This window comes from Carettochelys insculpta, chromosome 2, assembly GCF_033958435.1.
Source record: "Carettochelys insculpta isolate YL-2023 chromosome 2, ASM3395843v1, whole genome shotgun sequence".
NCBI classification, from domain to species: Eukaryota; Metazoa; Chordata; order Testudines; family Carettochelyidae; genus Carettochelys; species Carettochelys insculpta.
The window spans coordinates 129,851,717-129,870,382 of record NC_134138.1 but is presented as its reverse complement, the minus strand read 5'-3'; the positions used below and the strand labels follow the sequence as shown (position 1 = coordinate 129,870,382).

The 18,666-nt window shown below is 43.0% G+C and overlaps 1 protein-coding gene across 4 annotated transcripts in view; it reads left to right on the top strand.

The window, feature by feature from the left end:
* The window catches only part of EXOC2 (exocyst complex component 2), a 193,232-nt gene that overhangs the window by 110,942 nt on the left and 63,624 nt on the right, over positions 1–18,666 (top strand). For 3 of the 4 annotated variants that reach the window (XM_074985926.1, XM_074985927.1, XM_074985928.1), the window contains 4 exons: positions 7,564–7,625; positions 14,673–14,753; positions 16,287–16,346; positions 17,275–17,336. In XM_074985926.1, coding sequence (XP_074842027.1) covers positions 7,564–7,625; positions 14,673–14,753; positions 16,287–16,346; positions 17,275–17,336 — 265 coding nt within the window. The remainder of the gene's footprint in view (positions 1–7,563; positions 7,626–14,672; positions 14,754–16,286; positions 16,347–17,274; positions 17,337–18,666) is intronic. The other variant, XM_074985929.1, reaches the window with a different exon arrangement.

The following is an 18,666-nucleotide window of genomic DNA, read 5'->3' as shown; positions in this document are numbered from 1 at the left end:
AGGCGGTGACTCTACGGCTGCATCCAGCCTTTGTTCCTAAGGTTTCTTCAGAGTTTCATATTAACGAACCTATTGTTTTACCCTCGTTTTATCCAAAGCCTCGTAACTCTAACAAAGAGGCACGCCTACACCACCTGGTTGTGAGGAGGGCGCTGGTCTTCTATATAGACAGGACCAAGCCCATCCGGAAAACGGATAGACTCCTGGTCTCTCTCACTCCCAAATCGAAAGGAGAAGGTCTTTCTTCACAGAGAATCTCGAAGCACATCATATCCTGCATAAAAATGTGCTACGAACTCAAGAAGACTCCTTTACTGGCCCCGCCCAGGCCTCACTCCACTAGGGCGGTGGCGGCATCAACAGCCTTTTTCAAGGGCGTTGCGCTAAAGGACATTTGCAGAGCGGCGACCTGGTCATCCTATGACACCTTTGCCAAGCACTACACCCTTCACAGGGTATTCCAAGAGGATACCCAGCTCTCGACAGTGGTCCTCTCGGGGACAAGCTGTACATGATCCGATTACCCACCTCCTATCTTGGGTTACTGCTGGGTAGTCACCTAATGTGGAGCACCCACGGGGACACTCGAAGAAGAAAGAAAGGTTACTCACCGTAGTAACAGTGGTTCTTCGAGATGCGTCCCCGTGGGTGCTCCACTACCCGCCCATCCTCCCCACTTCGGATCTCTGTTTAGTGTTTTGCAGGAGCATCCGAGGCGGTTGGTCAAGGAACTGGCGGTGGCCAGGAGTGCGCAAGGGAGCGGCGCGCACTGGCGCATGCGCAGTCCGGCAGAAACTGCTTGGAAGATCCGATCTGCGGTGCCGGGTGAGCCCAACACCTAATGTGGAGCACACACGGGGACACATCTCAAAGAACCACCGTTACTACGGTGAGTAACCTTTCTTTCTTCGAGTGGTCCCCGTGGGTGATCCACAATAGGTGTTGGGCTCGCCCGGCGCCGCAGATCGGAATTCTTCTAGCAGTTTCTATTGGAGTGCTCATGCGCCGACGCGCACCGCTCCTTTGCGCGCCCCCGGCCATGTGCACGATCCAGTCCCTGCCAGTTCCTTCTCAGCTGCCATCGGCTGCAGATGGAATCCGCTCCAGCTAAAGCAGAGACAGATAAGATAGTTGTTTTTACGTGTAGTTTGTTTTTGTCACTATCAAAAAAAAAAAAAAAAGAAAAAAAAAGGAGAGAGAATATTAGACAGCAGAAAGAAGAGGAACGAAGGAGAGAGGGGCGGACAAGAAGGCTAGTTAAGCCGTCCGCTGCCCCGCAGGCCGGTGAATGTTATTTTGGGTTAGAAAGCACTGATTAGTGGCTAAGTACCCTATTAACAGTAAAGACTCACCGCAATGGCCTCCTCGGGGTTTAAGAAGTGTGAGTCATGCCGCGAGGCTATGCTGGCCTCCGATGGGCATAGTGAATGCATTCGCTGCCTGGGAGAGTCACATGTTACCCAGAAGTGTTCCCACTGCGCTAAGCTTACAGTCAGGGCCAGGAAAGACAGAGAGATGAGGCTCAAAATGATCTTGTTTGATAAGGCTCTCCAGCCGGAACCGCCAGAGAAGCCTCATGCAGAAGGGCCCTCTGGGTTGCATAAAAGGAAGGCAGCCTCTTTGACCCCCTCAGTGCAGAAGAGGAGGAAACTCTCCCCGGCTCGATCCTTGCCGGCAGGCCCAGCGGGCAGGACGAGCGGAACGCAAATCTCCCAGCCGCGAGCTCATGAAAGCAGCAGCGCACGTGGCAGAGGCTGAGCCTCCGATTACACAACAGGCAGCACGGAAGGCGCCGCGAGCGCCAGTGAGGCAAGCGCTGGAATTGGCGACGCCGACGGCACAGAGGCACCCAGCATGGAGCCTATCGGCGCCGGAGGAAGCTACCCGCGCGGCACTGCCGCTGACTGTGCCAAGTGCGGCGCCGACAACAGGGCCGAGATTCCTGGCACGGGAAGGGGCGGTGCCCACCCCGCAGGGGAGGGGCAAGGCAAAAACAAAAACTTGGCATCACGGAGGTCCCGCTCTCCCAGACATCATGGGTACACTCCCCGATCATGGTCCAGGTCTCGATCACCAGGCTCTTGCCCATGCTGCTGTGGTCGTCCTCATCATGCTAAACACAGACACCGCAGGTCTAGATCCAAGGGCAGGTCCTCCCCTGCTACTCTTCAATACTCCCGTGCACACTCTCGCTCTGGGATGGGAACACAGTTGTCTCAGGGGCAATTAGGTCCAGAATCCCGAGACTTCCTTTCACAGTCCTCCAGGGAGCAAGTATATCACCGAACTTGGGCGCCAGAGGATTTGAGGGAGGTGTACCCCAGTGGTTCCTCCTCATCCTCCCCAGATGAGGCCATGGCCCCCGGGGAAGTTCCCCCCCACCCCCGGATGACCTTAAACAATTCCAGGAGCTGTTCAAAAGAGTAGCTTTCACTCAGGACATTCAAATAGCAGAGGTGCAGGAGAAGCATCATAAACTCCTGAAAAATTTGAGACCCCCGGCTTCATCCAAAATCGCTATCCTGCTGGACGAAGCCGTTATGGAGTCATCCACTAACATATGGCAGACCCCGGCCTCTATTCCGCCTACAAACGAGAGCGGATAAGAAGTACTTCGTCCCAGTCAAGGGCATGGAGTTCCTCTTTAGTCACCCGCAGCCCAATTCTTTGGTGGTCAAATCGTCCCAGCAGAGGTCGAAGACGTCTCAGTACAAGTCGGGGGGGTCGGATAAAGATGCTAAGAAGCTAGAGCTGTTTGGCAGGAAGGTATACTCCTCCTCTACCCTATTACTGAGAGTGGCAAATTACGCGGCACATCTATCAAACCACAACTTTGACAATTACTCTAGACTCACTCCCCTCATGGATTCACTCCGGGAGGGCAAGAAGCCGGTGTTAAAGGCGATTGTCCAAGAGGGCTATGCAGCGTCGCGGACGGGAGTCCAGATTACCCTGGACGTGGCGGACACAGCAGCACGTTCAACAGCTGCAGCAGTGGTAATGCGTAGGGAATCCTGGCTCCAGACGTCTGGTATCCCCAGGGACCTGCAGGCGAAGATCGTGGATCTTCCCTTTCATAAGCAAAAGCTGTTTGCGGACTCAACCAACTCGGTCCTCCACTCCAGCAAAGACTCGAGGGCCACACTTAGGACCTTGGGTATTTATACTCCCGCATACAAGAAGAAGAAATTTTATCCTCAGCAAAGACGCTACGCTTACCAACCACAGCATGCTCAATATCAGCGAGGCTATGACCAAGGGCGCCGTCAACAGCAGCAGCAATACACGACTCCCAGGCGACGTTCTCAACAAAGCTGTACACCCTCGGGGCAGGCCCAGAGACAGCAAGTTTGACGGGTATGTCGGGGGCTGCACTATCAACACCATCGCTCAATGCCACTCTCATCTCATGTTCCATCATCGCCTCAAACTGTTCCACTCCCAATGGCAAAAGATCACCACAGACAAATGGGTGCTAGAAATTATAGCCACGGGTGACACGATCCCTTTCCAGTCACTTCCACCAACGAAGCCTCCCGCCAGGCCTCATCTCAGGGACGCTGCCCACGAGGCGAGGCTCAAGCAGGAGGTAGATGACCTCATGTTCATAGGGGCGGTGGAAAGAGTGCCGGAACAATTCCAAGGGAAAGGTTTTTATTCACGCTACTTCCTAACAGAGAAGAAAACGGGAGGCTGGAGGCCGATCTTGGATCTACAGGGCCTCAACCGTTACTTGCACAAGCAACACTTTCAGATGATCACAGTTGCCTCCATACTTACGGCACTGGACAATGGAGACTGGTTTGCAGCCCTCGACTTACAAGATGCTTACTTTCATATAACAATCCACCCAGCACACAGATGCTTCCTCCGTTTCACGGTCGGCAGGGAAAATTTCCAGTACGGGGTTCTTCCGTTCGGCCTATCCTCGGCACCCGGAGTCTTTACCAAAACCCTGGCAGTGGTATCAGCCTACCTGCACAGACAGGGGGTGTTTATTTTCCCATATCTGGACAACTGTCTGCTGAAAGGGGCCTCAAAGGCAGAGGTCTTACGCATGATACACATCACCGCAAACATGTTTACTTTGCTAGGCCTAGTTATCAACCTCGCAAAGTCAAACACCGAATTACGGTTACACCCAGCCGTTGTTCCAAAATTTTCCTCGGAGTTCCATCTTAACGAACCAATAGTTTTACCCGAAGCCTCACAGCTCCAGCAAGGAGGCGTGCCTACATCTCCTAGACGTGAGAAGGGCGTTGGCCTTTTACATAGACAGAACTAAGTCCTTCTGGAAAACGGACAGGCTCCTAGTGTCTCTCGCTCCCAGGTCAAAAGGGGAAGACCTCTCTTCACAGAGAATTTCAAAGAACATTGTGTCCTGTATAAAAATGTGCTACGAGCGTCGAAAGACCCCTTTGCTGGCCCTGCCTAGGGCTCACTCCACCAGGGCGGTGGCGGCGTCAACAGCCTTCTTCAAGGGCATCGCTTTAAAAGACATCTGTAGAGTGGCGACCTGGTCATCCTACGACACCTTCGCCAAGCATTATGCCCTACATCGTGTATTTGAGGAGGATACCCATCTGTCGACAGCAGCCCTCTCGGGGGCAAGCTGCACATGAATCGATTACCCACCTCCTTACTTGGGTTACTGCTGGGTAGTCACCTATTGTGGAGCACCCACGGGTACCACTCGAAGAAGAAAGAGAAGTTACTCACCTGTAGTAACGATGGTTCTTCGAGATGTGTCCCCATGGGTGCTCCACCACCCGCCCATCCACCCCGCTTCGAATCTCTGTCTGGTGTTTTTCAGGAGCATCCGAGGCGGTTGGTGAAGGAACTGGCAGGGACCGGATCGCGCACAGGGCTGGGGGCGCGCAAGGGAGCTGCGCGATCCAATAGAAACTGCTAGAAGAATTCCGATCTGCGGCACCGGACGAGGCCGACGCCTATTGTGGAGCACCCACGGGGACACATCTGGAAGAACCATCGTCACTACAGGTGAGTAACTTCTCTTTATGAAGGTAATTTTTAGTATGTATTGCAGCTCTTACTTTCAGGGATATAGCCTATGTTTATTTTGTAAATGGATTTTTTTCCTGGAATCAGGTTTGTCTTTGTTTTAAATCTGTCAAACTGGAAAGTTACTCTATGGGATGCTTATTGTCTTTCAATTGTAAACATGTTTAGTTTACAAGTAAATGGAAGTGTGTTTTTCTAATCCCCAGCGCTGTAAATTCTATCTCAGTCCTGAAAGTCAAGCTAGTTTCTTTCCTTCTCATGCATCACCACTGGCTCCAAAGTCGTGTAAACTAAATTATGCTAATGCCAAATTTAAACAGTGAGGATTGTACAAGTATAAGTGACTGAAATTTAGTAAACAATTCTTTTGATGATGCCCAAGAAGGCATGTAGCTCATCTCCCTCCTTTTGCTGTCTCGGATCAGAAGGTCTAAAGGGAATAAACAGCAGTAGAAACAAATATGAATTTGGCAGATTCAGGGGAAGATCAGTTGGTAACAAATTTTACAAAGACACTTTTCAGAATCCTGTACTACTTGAATGTATTTCAAGATGTTTCTTGGCCAGAACACTTATAAATCAGTCACAGAATCATAAAAGATTAGGGTTGGAAGAGACCTCAAGAGGTCGAGTCCAGCCCCCTGCTGAAAGCAGAAGCAATCCCATTTAAGTCATCCCAGCCAGGGGTTTGTCAAGCAGGGACTTAAAGACCTCTAGGGAGGGAGAGTCTACCACCTCCCTAGGTAAACCATCCCAGAGATGCACCACTCTACTAGTGGAATAGTTTTTCCTAATATCCAACCTAGACCTCCCCCACTGTAACTTGGGACCATTGCTCCTTGTTTTGACATCTGTCTCTACTGAGAACAGCCTCTCTTCATTCTCTTTAGAGCACCCCTTCAGGTAACTCAAGGCTGCTATCAAGTCCCCCCTCACTCTTCTATTCTGTAGATTAAATAAGTCCAAATCCCTCAGCTTCTCCTCCTCATTAGCATTCTCCTCCAGCCCCCTAATCATTTTGTTGCCCTCCACTGAACTGTGTCCAGTGTGTCCACATTCTTTCTTAAACTGGGGGGCGGGGGGGGAGCAGAATTGGATGCAGTAATCCAGATGTGACCTCACCAGTGTGAAATAAAGATGGATAATAACTTCCCTAGATCTGCTGGTGATGCTCCTACTAACGCACCCCAGTATGTCATTAGCCTTCTTGGCTACCAGGGCACACGGTTGGCTCATATCTAGCTTTTCATCTGCTGTAAACCCTGGATCATCTTCTGAAGAACTGCTGCTTAGCCAGTAAGCTCCTGGCCTGGAAAAGTGCTTGGGATTCTTACATCCTAAGTGTAGGTCTCTGAACTTGTCTTTGTTGAACCTCATCAGTTTTCTTTTTGGCCTAATTCTCCAATTTGACTAGGTCTCTCTGGACTATCTCTACGCTCCAATGTATCAACCTCTCCCTGTACTTTAGTGTCATATGCAAGTTTGCTCAGTGCAATCCATCCTCTCATCCAGGTCATTAACATGTTTACACAATCAGTCAATCAAGTTTACCTATAAATGATGACTAGGTTGAAGGGTAAATAGGGATAACCTTTTAATGCATATAAGTACTGCATGTTAAACTGTGTGATAACTGATTATACTCCCCTTCTTCCCTCTCCCCTTTACTACCCTTCTTATGTACTTTCTTATAAGCACTTGAGGGTTCAGGCAGATATTTCATACGCATATGAGCAATGCTTTGCACAATGGAGTCCTGATCCTGATTGAGGATTCTCAGCCTAACCATATTCTAAATTATATAGTTATATGAAAAAGTCATGGTCTCACATGAAGTTATGTATATGAGTGTTTGTTTTTTCTAATTGGCTTGAACAAAGAATAATAAAACAAACATTTGGGCTATGTCTAGACTGCAGGCTTCTGTCAACAAAACATCTGTCAGAAGTTTTGTCGACAGAGCATGCATCCAGACTGCAGATCTCTTGGAAGAAGTGCACTCTTGGGAGTGCTCTGTTGACCTCACCATACACATTCCATGAGGAAGAAAGGAAGTCTGACTGGGGGTGGGGGGGTTTCCAACATTTGTCCTCGTGTTGATAGGCTCAATGTTGAAAAAGGCTCTTCCAATAAAACAATCTGCAGAAGATATGCAAATGTGTTGTGCAATTTGCATATCTTTTACTGACAGCCTTAGATTCCCAAACATAATGCCTATATTATGGATACACAGAATCTCTATTTAAAAAAAAAAAAAAGAGAGAGAGGACTACAGCAGTATTGCTTTATCCTCAAACGTTTCAGTAAAAGATGGGCTTTAAGCAACTGTTGCCATATACCATAAATTTTGCCTCTGTAGGAGAAAACAGCAGAAAACTGTGCATGCACCATTGAGTCATTTGAAAAGTGGCAGAAATCTTTTAATTATGGCCAGCGTACTTGTAGGTGCCTGTGGTTTTCTCTCCTGAAGTTCAAGGAGTTTTTTTTTTGTTTTTTTTTTAACAATGAAACCTATCATTTCAGCACCTTTTCTCTTGACAGATGTGAAGAGGTTGGCTGAAAAGGAAGACTGGGTGGTTGATAATGAAGGTTTAACATCTCTGGTGGGTATACTTTTTGTGGTTTTTGGGCACTCATTTTATTATGCATGTAGTATGGTAAACGTGTCTTGTGCATATTTAATTTTTCTTTGCAAAAATATGAAAAGGTTTTCCACATGTTATAAATGTACTTATGTTTACATATATATATATGCGCATAGGTATTTATAAAAGAGTTAAAATAGGTACAAAATAAAACAAATCAATTTCCATCTAAAGTGAGTTAGAAGTTAGGTGGAGGGCGGCGCAGCTACATGAGGAACTAACTTTGAAGTTAGTTAGATACTGCTTCAAAGTAGCCAGCTGAGGGTCTACGCATGTTTTCCCTTACTTTGAAGTTCACTTTGAAGTAGGGAGCCCAACTTTGAAATCTTTGCTCCATTCCCGGAGTACTTGTACTTCGAAGTAAGCATCTTTGATGTTATTTTTGTAGTGTAGACACAGCCTAAGTGAATTTTTTCTTTCTCCATCTGCCCTCTTTCTCAAATATTCCTGAGGGTATAAATCCAATTACTAAATCAAAAGCTTCTTTTTCTCTTCTTTCATCTTTTCCCTCTTTTTCAAGAGTTATTTTTCTCTGGTGGATTTTCTTGTGTGTCAGTGAGCAATAAGCACAGTCCAAGGTAATTTTAAAAACCAGGTAACTTCCAGTTCATGGATGGCACTTTCAGAAGCAGTATCTTCAGACCCAATGCTGCAGAGCCATGCATTAATAATCTGCTTACGTGAGTAACAGTTCATGGCAGTGGGCCTATTAACATGAGTACTCGTGAGAAAAGCTTTGCTGGATTTGGTTCTTCTAATGTGAGTAGAATGTAAAGATGGATATTGGGGAAGTGTCTACCATGTATTTAAACTAGGGATTTTTTTAATGTGTCCCCCTATAGTATTTACTGACCTTTATTACTAAGATTGTTCTATTTTTTATTTGGTTTTTTTGTTTGTTTGTTTTTTGTTTTGGGGGGGGTTTGTTTGCTTAGAAAAGGTTTCCTTGGTAGTTACGATTGCTCTTTTAAACAGCTTGTTTTCTCAGGTTGTGACAAGTTCAGTCCACATCACCGTGCTTCATAACTTATTGTGTTCATTAACCACAGAAGCTTGACAGGAACAGATATAAAATGTTGCTCTTCTAGCATAATGAGAAATTTATCTCGGTGCCAACTAATATTGGAGGTTGCTAACGGACAAACAATAAACAACTTGCAGCCAGATTCAAATAAATTAGCACAGTGCTTTCGGGAAAAAATAGTAATGAAAGGCTAAAACATCACAAGCACATTGTAGGCGTGACTTAAAACCAGTCTGAGAAAGCAGAAATGGCTGTGGGAGGATTGTGCATTGTGTATGTTATATAAGACACTACTGGGTATGCCATCTGTCTGAAGTTTTGCTTGTTTGTAACTATAAATACATTTGAATAAAGTTGAGTAGGAGGGTGTGAAGTATTCCAGATATATATACTGTGGAAATTAAACTAGAGTATTGGGAGTCATGACTTCTTGGGTTTATTCTCAATTGTTACTAGCTTATTCTGTGACCTCGGGCAAATCCCTTAAGCCTTCTAGTTTTCTTTTTATTCATCTGTAAAGTGGGAAGAACTTATCTACCTCACAGTGGCTTTTCATGCTAAAAGCTTTGCTGTGCCTTAAGTCTCATTTTGTAGGAAGGTGGAAGAAGGAGTAATTTGTCTTCAGTGGTATATCCTTTAAACTCACAAGTAGGAGTTAGTTTGCTACAGAACTAAATATTACCTGGATGAGTGGTACTCAGACTGAGGCTCTTGAGCCACAGGAGGCTCTTTAATGGGTCTTCTGCAGCTCTTTGCAGCACATGATATTAAAACACTGTGGCTTAAAGAGTAACCAATCGGTGCATTTATTATCTCAATAATCAATGGTAGTTGATAAAATAAGTTGGTCAGTCTTTTTGGTGAGAAAATGATATGCACATAAATAATGAATGAAATAAAGAATTCACACTGTTGTAGAGCTTCTGATGATGTTGATTGCTAATTTGGCTCCTGAGCCATTGAGGTTTGTGTATCGCTGATCTGGACCACCCCCAGACACGTGTTTTCTAACCTGTTTTAAAAACCTCCAGTGATGCAGAGTCCACAGCCTCCCTAGGCAGTTTGTTTCAGTACTTTGCCATTAGAAAGTTTCTCCAAATGTTTAACCTAAATATTGCTTGCTGCCATTTGATGCCAATGCTGCTTGTCCTGTCCACAGTGGTGAAGAAGAACAATTTATCACCCTCCTTGTAATGACAGATTTTATGTACTTGAAGACCAATTTCACGTCCCCCCTCACTCTGTTCTTTTCCAGATTAAATAAACTCAGGTTTTTCAATCCTTCCTCACAGTTCATGTTTTCTAGATATTTAATCATTTTTATTGCTTTACTCTGTACTTTCTCTAATTTGTCTGCATTTTTCCTGAAGTGTTATGCTCAGAACTCTGCACAATACTCCAGTTGAGTCCCTATCAGTGCTGACTAGAGAGGAAAAATTACTTTGGACATCTGTTTACAACATTCCTGCTAATATGACCCAGAATGATGTTTGGGATTTTTGCAACAGTATTGCATTGTTGATTCATATTTAGTTTGAGATACACCATTGTCCCCAGATCCTGTCCTGCAGTATTCCCACCTAGGCATTTATTCTGGTTTTCTATTTGTGAAATTGATTATTCCTGTCTAAGTGTAGTACTTGGTATCTTCCATGTTTGAATTTATCCTATTTACTTTAGGAGCATTTATCTAGTGTGTCAAGATCGTTTTGAAATATAATCCTTCCCTCCAAAGTGTTTGCAACTCCTCACAACTGAGTCATCAGCAAATGTAGTTAAGTTCCATTTTACACATTTAGTTTAAGCTTGAGATATCTCCAGAGGACCTCTCTGGCCTGTTCACCCTTGGAAATTGTTAAAATTTCACAGCATTACTACAACTGATTCAGATCTACCAGTGGTGGGAGAAGTGGGATTATTTATGTAAGCAAGGCATCAGCAGCTACCAGTATGCCATTATCCCAATCATTCACAGCAACTTCAGCATGGCTTTGTAAAGGTGTCTCAATTTTTCATGGCCAAAGCTTTCTATTTCTATGTCTTTGATAAGTCAAGTATAGTTTCAATTGACGTCTTGGAATCATCTCATCCTTTAATCAAGACCAAGATGGCCCTTTACTATGTGGGGAAGAACATGTTCCTATTTGTATCGGAGGGGTAGCTGTGTTAGTCTGGATCTGTAACAGCAACAAAGGGTCCTGTGGCACCTTATAGACAAACAGAAAAGTTTTGAGCATGAGCTTTCGTGAGCACAGACTCACTCCATCAGATGCTGGTCTTGGAAATCTGCAGGGCCAGGTATAAATAAGCCAGAGCAAGGGTGGGGATAACAAGGTTAGCTCAGTCAGCAAGGGTGAGGCTGACTACCAGCAGTTGATCTAGAGGTGTGAACACCAAGGGAGTGGAAGCTGCTTCTGTATTCTCCGGGGCTATTCTACCTACTACCCAAGATCCACAAACCTGGAAATCCTGGATGCCCCATCATCTCGGGCATTGGCACTCTCACTGAAGGACTGTCTGGTTCTGTAGACTCTCTCCTCAGACCCTCTACCACCAGCACTCCCAGCTATCTCCGAGACACCCCTGACTTCCTGAGAAAACTGCAATACGTCGATGACCTACCAGAAAACACTGTCCTAGCCACCATGGATGTAGAGGCTCTCTATACCAACATCCCATACAAAGATGGAATAAATGCTGTCCGGAACAGTATCCCTGATGATGCTACAGCACATCTGATGGCTGAGCTCTGTAACTGTATCCTCACACACAACTATTTCAGATTTGGCAACGATATATACCTTCAAATCAGCAGCACAGCTATGGGTACTCGGATGGCCCCTCAATATGCCAGTATTTTCATGGCTGACCTGGAACAGTGCTTCCTTAGCTCTCGTCCACTAACACCCCATCTCCACTTACGCTACATTGATCACATCTTCATCATCTGGACGCATGGGAAGGAGACTCTGGAGGAATTCCACCGGGACTTCAACAACTTCCACCCCAACATCAACCTCAGCCTGGAACAGTCCACACAGGAGATCCACTTCCTGGACACCATGGTGCTAATAAACGATGGCCACATCAATACCACCCTGTACCGTAAACCCACTGACCGCTACGCCTACCCTCGTGCTTCCAGCTTCCATCCCAGACACACCACACGATCCATTGTCTACAGCCAAGCAGTAAGATATAACTGCATTTGCTCCAACCCCTCCGACAGAGACAAACACCTACAGGATCTCTACCAAGCATTCTTGAAACTGCAGTACCCACCTGAGGAAGTGAAAAAACAGATCAACAGAGCCAGACGTGTGCCACGAAGCCTCTTACTACAGGACAAGCCCAAGAGAGAAACCAACAGAACACCACTAGCCATCACCTACAGTCCTCAGCTAAAACCTCTACAGCGCATCATCAGGGATTTACAACCCATCCTGGACAATGATCCCCCACTTTCACAGGCCTTGGGAGGCAGACCAGTCCTTGCCCACAGACAACCTGCCAACGTGAAGCAAATCCTAACCAGCAAGTATACACTGCACCACAGTCACTCTAACTCAGGGACCCATCCATGCAATAAACCTCATTGCCAGCTCTGCCCACATATCTACACTAGCAACACCATTACAGGACCTAACCAGATCAGCCAGACTATTGTGGGTTCATTCAGCTGCACAGCTACCAATATAATTTATGCCATCATGTGCCAGCAATGCCCCTCTGCTATATACATCGGACAAACTGGACAGTCTTTATGTAAAAGAATAAATGCACACAAATCAGATATCAGAAATGGCAATATACAAAAACCCGTAGGAGAGCACTTCAATCTCCCAGGCCACACAGTAGCAGACTTAAAAGTAGCTATCCTAGAGCAAAGAAATTTCAGGACCAGACTCCAAAGAGAAATGTCTGAGCTACAACTCATCTGCAAATTCGACGCCCTCAGCTCTGGCTTAAACAAAGACTGCGAATGGCTGGCTAAATACAGAAGCAGCTTCCCCTTCCTTGGTGTTCACACCTCTAGATCAGCTGCTGGTAGTAAGCCTCACCCTTGCTGACTGAGCTAACCTTGTTATCCCCACCCTTGCTCTGGCTTATTTATACCTGGCCCTGCAGATTTCCAAGACCAGCATCTGATGAAGTGAGTCTGTGCTCACAAAAGCTCATGCTCAAAACTTTTCTGTTAGTCTATAAGGTGCCACAGGACCGTTCATTGATATTCCTATTTGCGTATCAGGTTTGGTTAACTATTTAGAAAAAATAGACAAGAATATTCTCTGGTAATTTCAGTCCAAACAAGTGCCCTATTTCCTTCTTCCATCTCAATTTCCATACATGGTCACTCTTCCATAAAACTAGTTGTTATAAACGAAATCTCGTTAATGCTTTATTATTGTGCTTCAAAGTTATATCTACCCTAGGATGTTTTGCAAAAAATTTCCACCATTTTAAGTCTGCCGGTGGCAGAATCATTGGGAGGACTGCTATAGTTCTTCAAGGATTTGCCACCATTGAAATCATGGTGTCATTTAATACTGCTCAGAGTATGACCTGTGCTTAAAATATTGGCAACTGCCAGTGCCTCATCTACATGCATAATCCCATTTTTGACACCACTGGAAGATTTGCATTAGTTGCCATAATGATGGGAGTCTTTAGTAAAATTTCCAAAGGTAAACAAGACCAGAAAGGAGAGAGCTTAACTTTAAACTATATGTATACAAAGCACACAAGACAATTAGCTGCTGAAAAGTACATTGGATGCTGTTGTCAGAAACACACAGCCATGGGACCAGTAACGCACAAAGTTTAAAGTAGAGAGAAGCTTTATTATTTTCTTCTCATGCAATAAAAATTTACCTGAGAACAAAAATAAAAGGGAACAGCATTTTACTTTCCTACTGAAAGTATGCCCCGTTTATCCATATTTAGCTCTCTCTTTCTGCTATGTGCCTTCAGAAGCTAGTTCTAAAAATAATAAATAGGTAGCGTATTAGTACTGTGCTTTATATTTTCAAATTTCTTAACAGACATTAATCCTCATGCACCTCTGTGAAGTGGATTAGTATGATTCCAATATCATAAGTTGGGGAAATTGAAGTGAAATGAATTACCCAAAGCCACACAGAGAGGACAGGACAGAATGAGGAGCTGAACTTAGAAGTTTCTTGCTCCTATTTTCGAGCCAAATCAACTGGCCTGGTCTTGCTTTTTCAAGCATAGAAGGTAGCTTTCTTGCTTCTATGTTCACTTCTGGAAACACAGTTTTTCCCATAGGCCAACAGGTATGCTCAAATGAGTATCACACTACTGCGAAGGGAAGATTGGCTGACAGCAATAATACTACAAATTTATTTGTGTCGAGATGTATACACTTCAATACCCATGTAAGTTTATTTTTGGCAAGATTCCAAGCCTTTTTTTTTTTTTTTGTGACGTATCAAAGCAATTCCTGAGTAGACAAAGTTGCCTTACATCCAAACCAGTCCACTCCTACTTGTTCATTTCATGGTAGTGAATCATAATGGTGAATTTGTGATATCCTAGACTGGTCCTATTAGTTTAATGGGATTTTTTGTCAGATTTTACACACAGACTTTTCGTAAGTATCTATGCATGCAATTACAATGTATGAGAATGTCACTGCAGTCTTAATGCAAAGGAACTGTTTAGTGGACAAAACCCCTCATTCTGACAATTGCAAAGAAAATTCATTTGTGAAATTATTTTTGTTTGCTTCAGTGTGAAAAGCGTCAGTGTGCCTCATTAAAACAGGGACTCTCTATAACATATGTATCATGTAGTTTGGCAGGGAGCACGGGGGGTGAGGAGGTTTCAGTTTGGGTCTGAAAAAATGAGTATGTTATTACTGTACATGTTCTATTACTGTAAAAAATAGTGTTGATTAGTAGTTTGTATAGTATACATTGCATATTCATTTAGGAACTCAAAAATCTTTTTACTTTCAGCCATATCAGTTTGAACAGTGCATTGTGCATTCCTTGCAGTCACTTAAGAGTGTTCTGGACTGCAAACCTGGAGAAGCTAGTGTAAGTCTTCATGTGTATTTTATTTACATGTGTGGAAATGCAATTACTGGATAAATTCATTATGTATTGTTAATGATAGTGGCTAATACAGAAGAGCTGTTATAAAATGAATGAAGAAATTATTCAAGTTCTACAGTATTTTTCTTCACTTTGACCAAAAAAAAAAAAAAGCCCTTGCAATGTTGAGTAAGTTTTCAAATTATACTCATATTGCCTTTGATCACCTTGTATTGATTGTGGGGAGAGTGAACTGTGCTTCAGTGTAATTTTTGTAAATCAAAGTTGTGACCTCAGACTTTCAAATAGCAAGTAGGTGTGATCTTGCATTGTAGGTACCCTGGAGAGCCAGTTTGAAGTACATATCATATCTAGAGTTCATTGGAGACATAATTCAACCCTTCATTTTCCCTACTGCAGTATGCCACATTATGAAGTATTACTGCTATTCATTGACTGCCTTGGGGACCTGGTACCACACGTTATGATCAACTCAGATTGATTCAGGAATACGTGGGATTATTTTTCTGGAAATGCTCAGCATCTCATACGATTGGATGCTGGTGGTGTTGCACTCTTCTTGGTCCCATTGTAGCCTATTCTCCAGCAAGGGTTCTCCGGAAGAGCCCAAAAAGGGTAGTGACAGAGAGGGAGCCCTGTTAGTTGTATTCTATCAAAAGAACAAAGCAATCAAGTAGCACTTTAGAGACTAACAAAATAATTTATTAGGTGATGAGCTTTTGTGGGACAGACCCACTTCTTCAGATCATAGCCGTACCAGAACAGACTCTGGTATGGCTATGATCTGAAGAAGTGGGTCTGTCCCACAAAAGCTCATCACCTAATAAATTATTTTGTTAGTCTCTAAAGTGCTACTTGATTGCTTTTTTTCCAAAAAGGATACTTTGATTAATCTCTTCCCATGACATGAATTTCACATGCTAACGAAGATGATCCTGAGACATCCTCACCCTGTTCTCTCTTCAGCTTCACTAGGTTTCCCCCATCAGACATGTCCCTACAAACCTTATTCTTCAAGTTTGTGTGACATACAAGAGAAAGAAAAGCTAACTTACTACTTTCTCCTCCACTCACTTACTCTTTCTCCCACCTTTTTCTACTTTCATAAGGAAAACTGGAATTATCCATAGCTAAGTAGCATTATGTGTGAGTATTCTTCCCATCATTGTGTTTTTCCTTCAGTGTAAGATGCCCATGTTCCTATCCAATGTGCTTATACATGACTCATACATCTGATGAACTGGGTCTTTGCCCGTGAAAGCTTATGCTCCAAAATATCTGTTAGTTTGTGAAGTGCCACAGGACTTCTTGTTTTTCTCGAAGATACAGACTAACACAGCTACCTCTCAGATACGTGGGTTTGTTTTTCCAGCCACTCTTATTTCCCTGGGAAGTCTCACAAGAGTAGTTTATACAGAGAAATTAGGTTTGATATTTATAACTTTTCTCTTTCCTCCCTTCCTTTGTAAATAGGCCTGAAGCTGTTCCACTGAAGTTATATGGTTGTTTTTTCAGGTTTTTCAGCAACAAAAAACACAGGAGGATGTGTGCCAGCTAAGCATTGGTATCATGCAGGTAATTTTAAAATGGAGTTGGGAAGCATAAATGAGTGTTTAAGATCTTACTTTGTATCCATTCCTCCCCTAAAAGTCATAAGATGTCAGATATTGTTAAATTCAGATCATCCAGACGTGTTATCTTCACGTTACAGTAACTTTTAAGGATAATGTTGCTTAATGCTTCCAGGGGTTTCTAAGACCCTGATTCATCACAGCACAGCACCACTTGAAATGTATACTTGAAGCACTAGCTTTACATCAAGTATTGCCTGGGTTATTAATTATAAAGTTAAAAGATTAACTTAATTGTGTTGCAAAGAGTACTGGTTTCTACTGGAAAACTAAAGGAACGCTCCTGAGCTGGTGTAAATTGGCGTAGCTCAATTACAGTCAGTGGAGTGATGCCAGTTTTATATGTGAGCTTCTGGACCATAGTTTCGTTTTTAAATATATAAGTAGTAACACAGAAAATCATTTAAAGTAAGAAAGCAACACCCGGCAGTTTTAACAATTGTTTGTATTGTGCTCTTAAGTGAAATGATACAAATCAACCAAAGAAATGGTCTGTAGTGGTACTTGAGAGATTTGCTTTGGGGTTGCAGTTCAATCACTTTAAAGGCATCCATTCCTTGTAAAGCAATGTGCCTTATGTCCTGTAATTTCAACCCTGATTGGGGAGGTCATTTAGGAAGACGATGAAAAAATTAGTACAGATGTTTTCTGCTGTCCCCCCACCCCCAGAAAAGCAAAGACTAAGAAGATTTACAGGGTTAATTTAAAATGCTACTGTTCCCACTTATTTAAGGTATAAGAAAAATTGGTTTGATATTATGATTTTTCTGTTTATATTAGCTGCAATTAAAAATATAGTTAAAGTATTTTATAATTTTTGTACCACTAGTTAAGCTCTAATGCACAATTCAGATTTTTTTTAATTGTGATAGGTTTTTATAGATTGTCTGGAACAACTGAGCACCAAGCCTGATGGTGATGTAGATACCACACAGTAAGTAAAATAACAGAGTATTTGAAGTTGCAAATTTCAACATAAAAGTCTTTTTTTTTTTTTTTTTTTTTTTAAAAAAAATGAGGTTTTCCTCATCAGTATTCCTAGGGCATTTGTATTAATAGCTTTTGTGAACAGTTTCAAATCTGATCAAAAATACCATGGAATGTTTCTACATTGAAAAAAGTGAGATACAGACATGGAATAAGATAATAAAATATGATGAATTTAAAAATATTTTTAATAGCTATTGTAATGCTTAATAAATTCTATCTTATTCAAAATTCTTCTGTTGGATTCCCAGAGAGAATCATCTTTCTTAAGATTGTAACTGTTAAACCAAAGCAGCCTAGTTTTTGTTCTGATGGAAATAGCTGTTCCAAGTTTCTGTCATAGCTGTAGCTTCCAAGCATTTGACAATTTTGCTTTTGTTCCATGACCCACTCATTTCAGAGTTGTAAGGAGTCATGAGAACCTGGATTTCTTAAGGGAGATTAAGAAATAAAACCTAGATAAAACCAAGAACCAGAAAATATTGCTTGGATATTGCCAGGTTGTTTAATGCAAGAATTAAACATGACTGATTTGTATTCTGAAGTGCCACTTTTTTTCCTCTTTGCTTGGTTGATTTTTAGTTGTTATATAGAAACGGAAAACAAACTGTTCGATTGCAAATCAAAGACAGTGCAGAAAGATGCAACTCTACCTCCCACCCTCCCCAGCATGATTGGTAGAATCACAAAATCTGTTCTCAAAGCTTTTGATGAGCTTCTGGGTGATTTTTAAAAAGCTCTATAGATTATTCTGTTTTCTATTCCATGTTATGAGAGGTTTTGATGCAGCACTCCAACTTTTTATATAGTTTTTTTCTACTGAACCTACCACTACAGCTGGTCAGAATATTTTGTACTAAACATTTTTCATCAAAGCCATGTTGATTTTGACAAGGTCTCTGAGATTCAGGGTGGGCTGCCTGACTCTTGGGAACAGAGAGTCAAATTGAAGACTAGATATTTTTCATTAAATGGAATTTAAACCCAGGTCTGATTTGCAAATATGTTTGAAAGCTTTTGGTGTTGTTTCAGTGAGAATTTGTTCCACGTATTAAAACCTAGAAAGTTGTCAAGAAATATATATATTATTCTCCAGCAAGCACAACGTGCATATTAAACTTGATTTTTTTTGGTACAAATATATATAAAATATACGGAGGTACACATCTCAGAACTGGAAGGGAACTTGGAGGGGCGGGGGACGTCCAGTCCAGTCCCCTGCCTTTTTGACAGGACCAAGCACCATCCCCTTTTTTTAATAAAAAAAAAATCTGCTT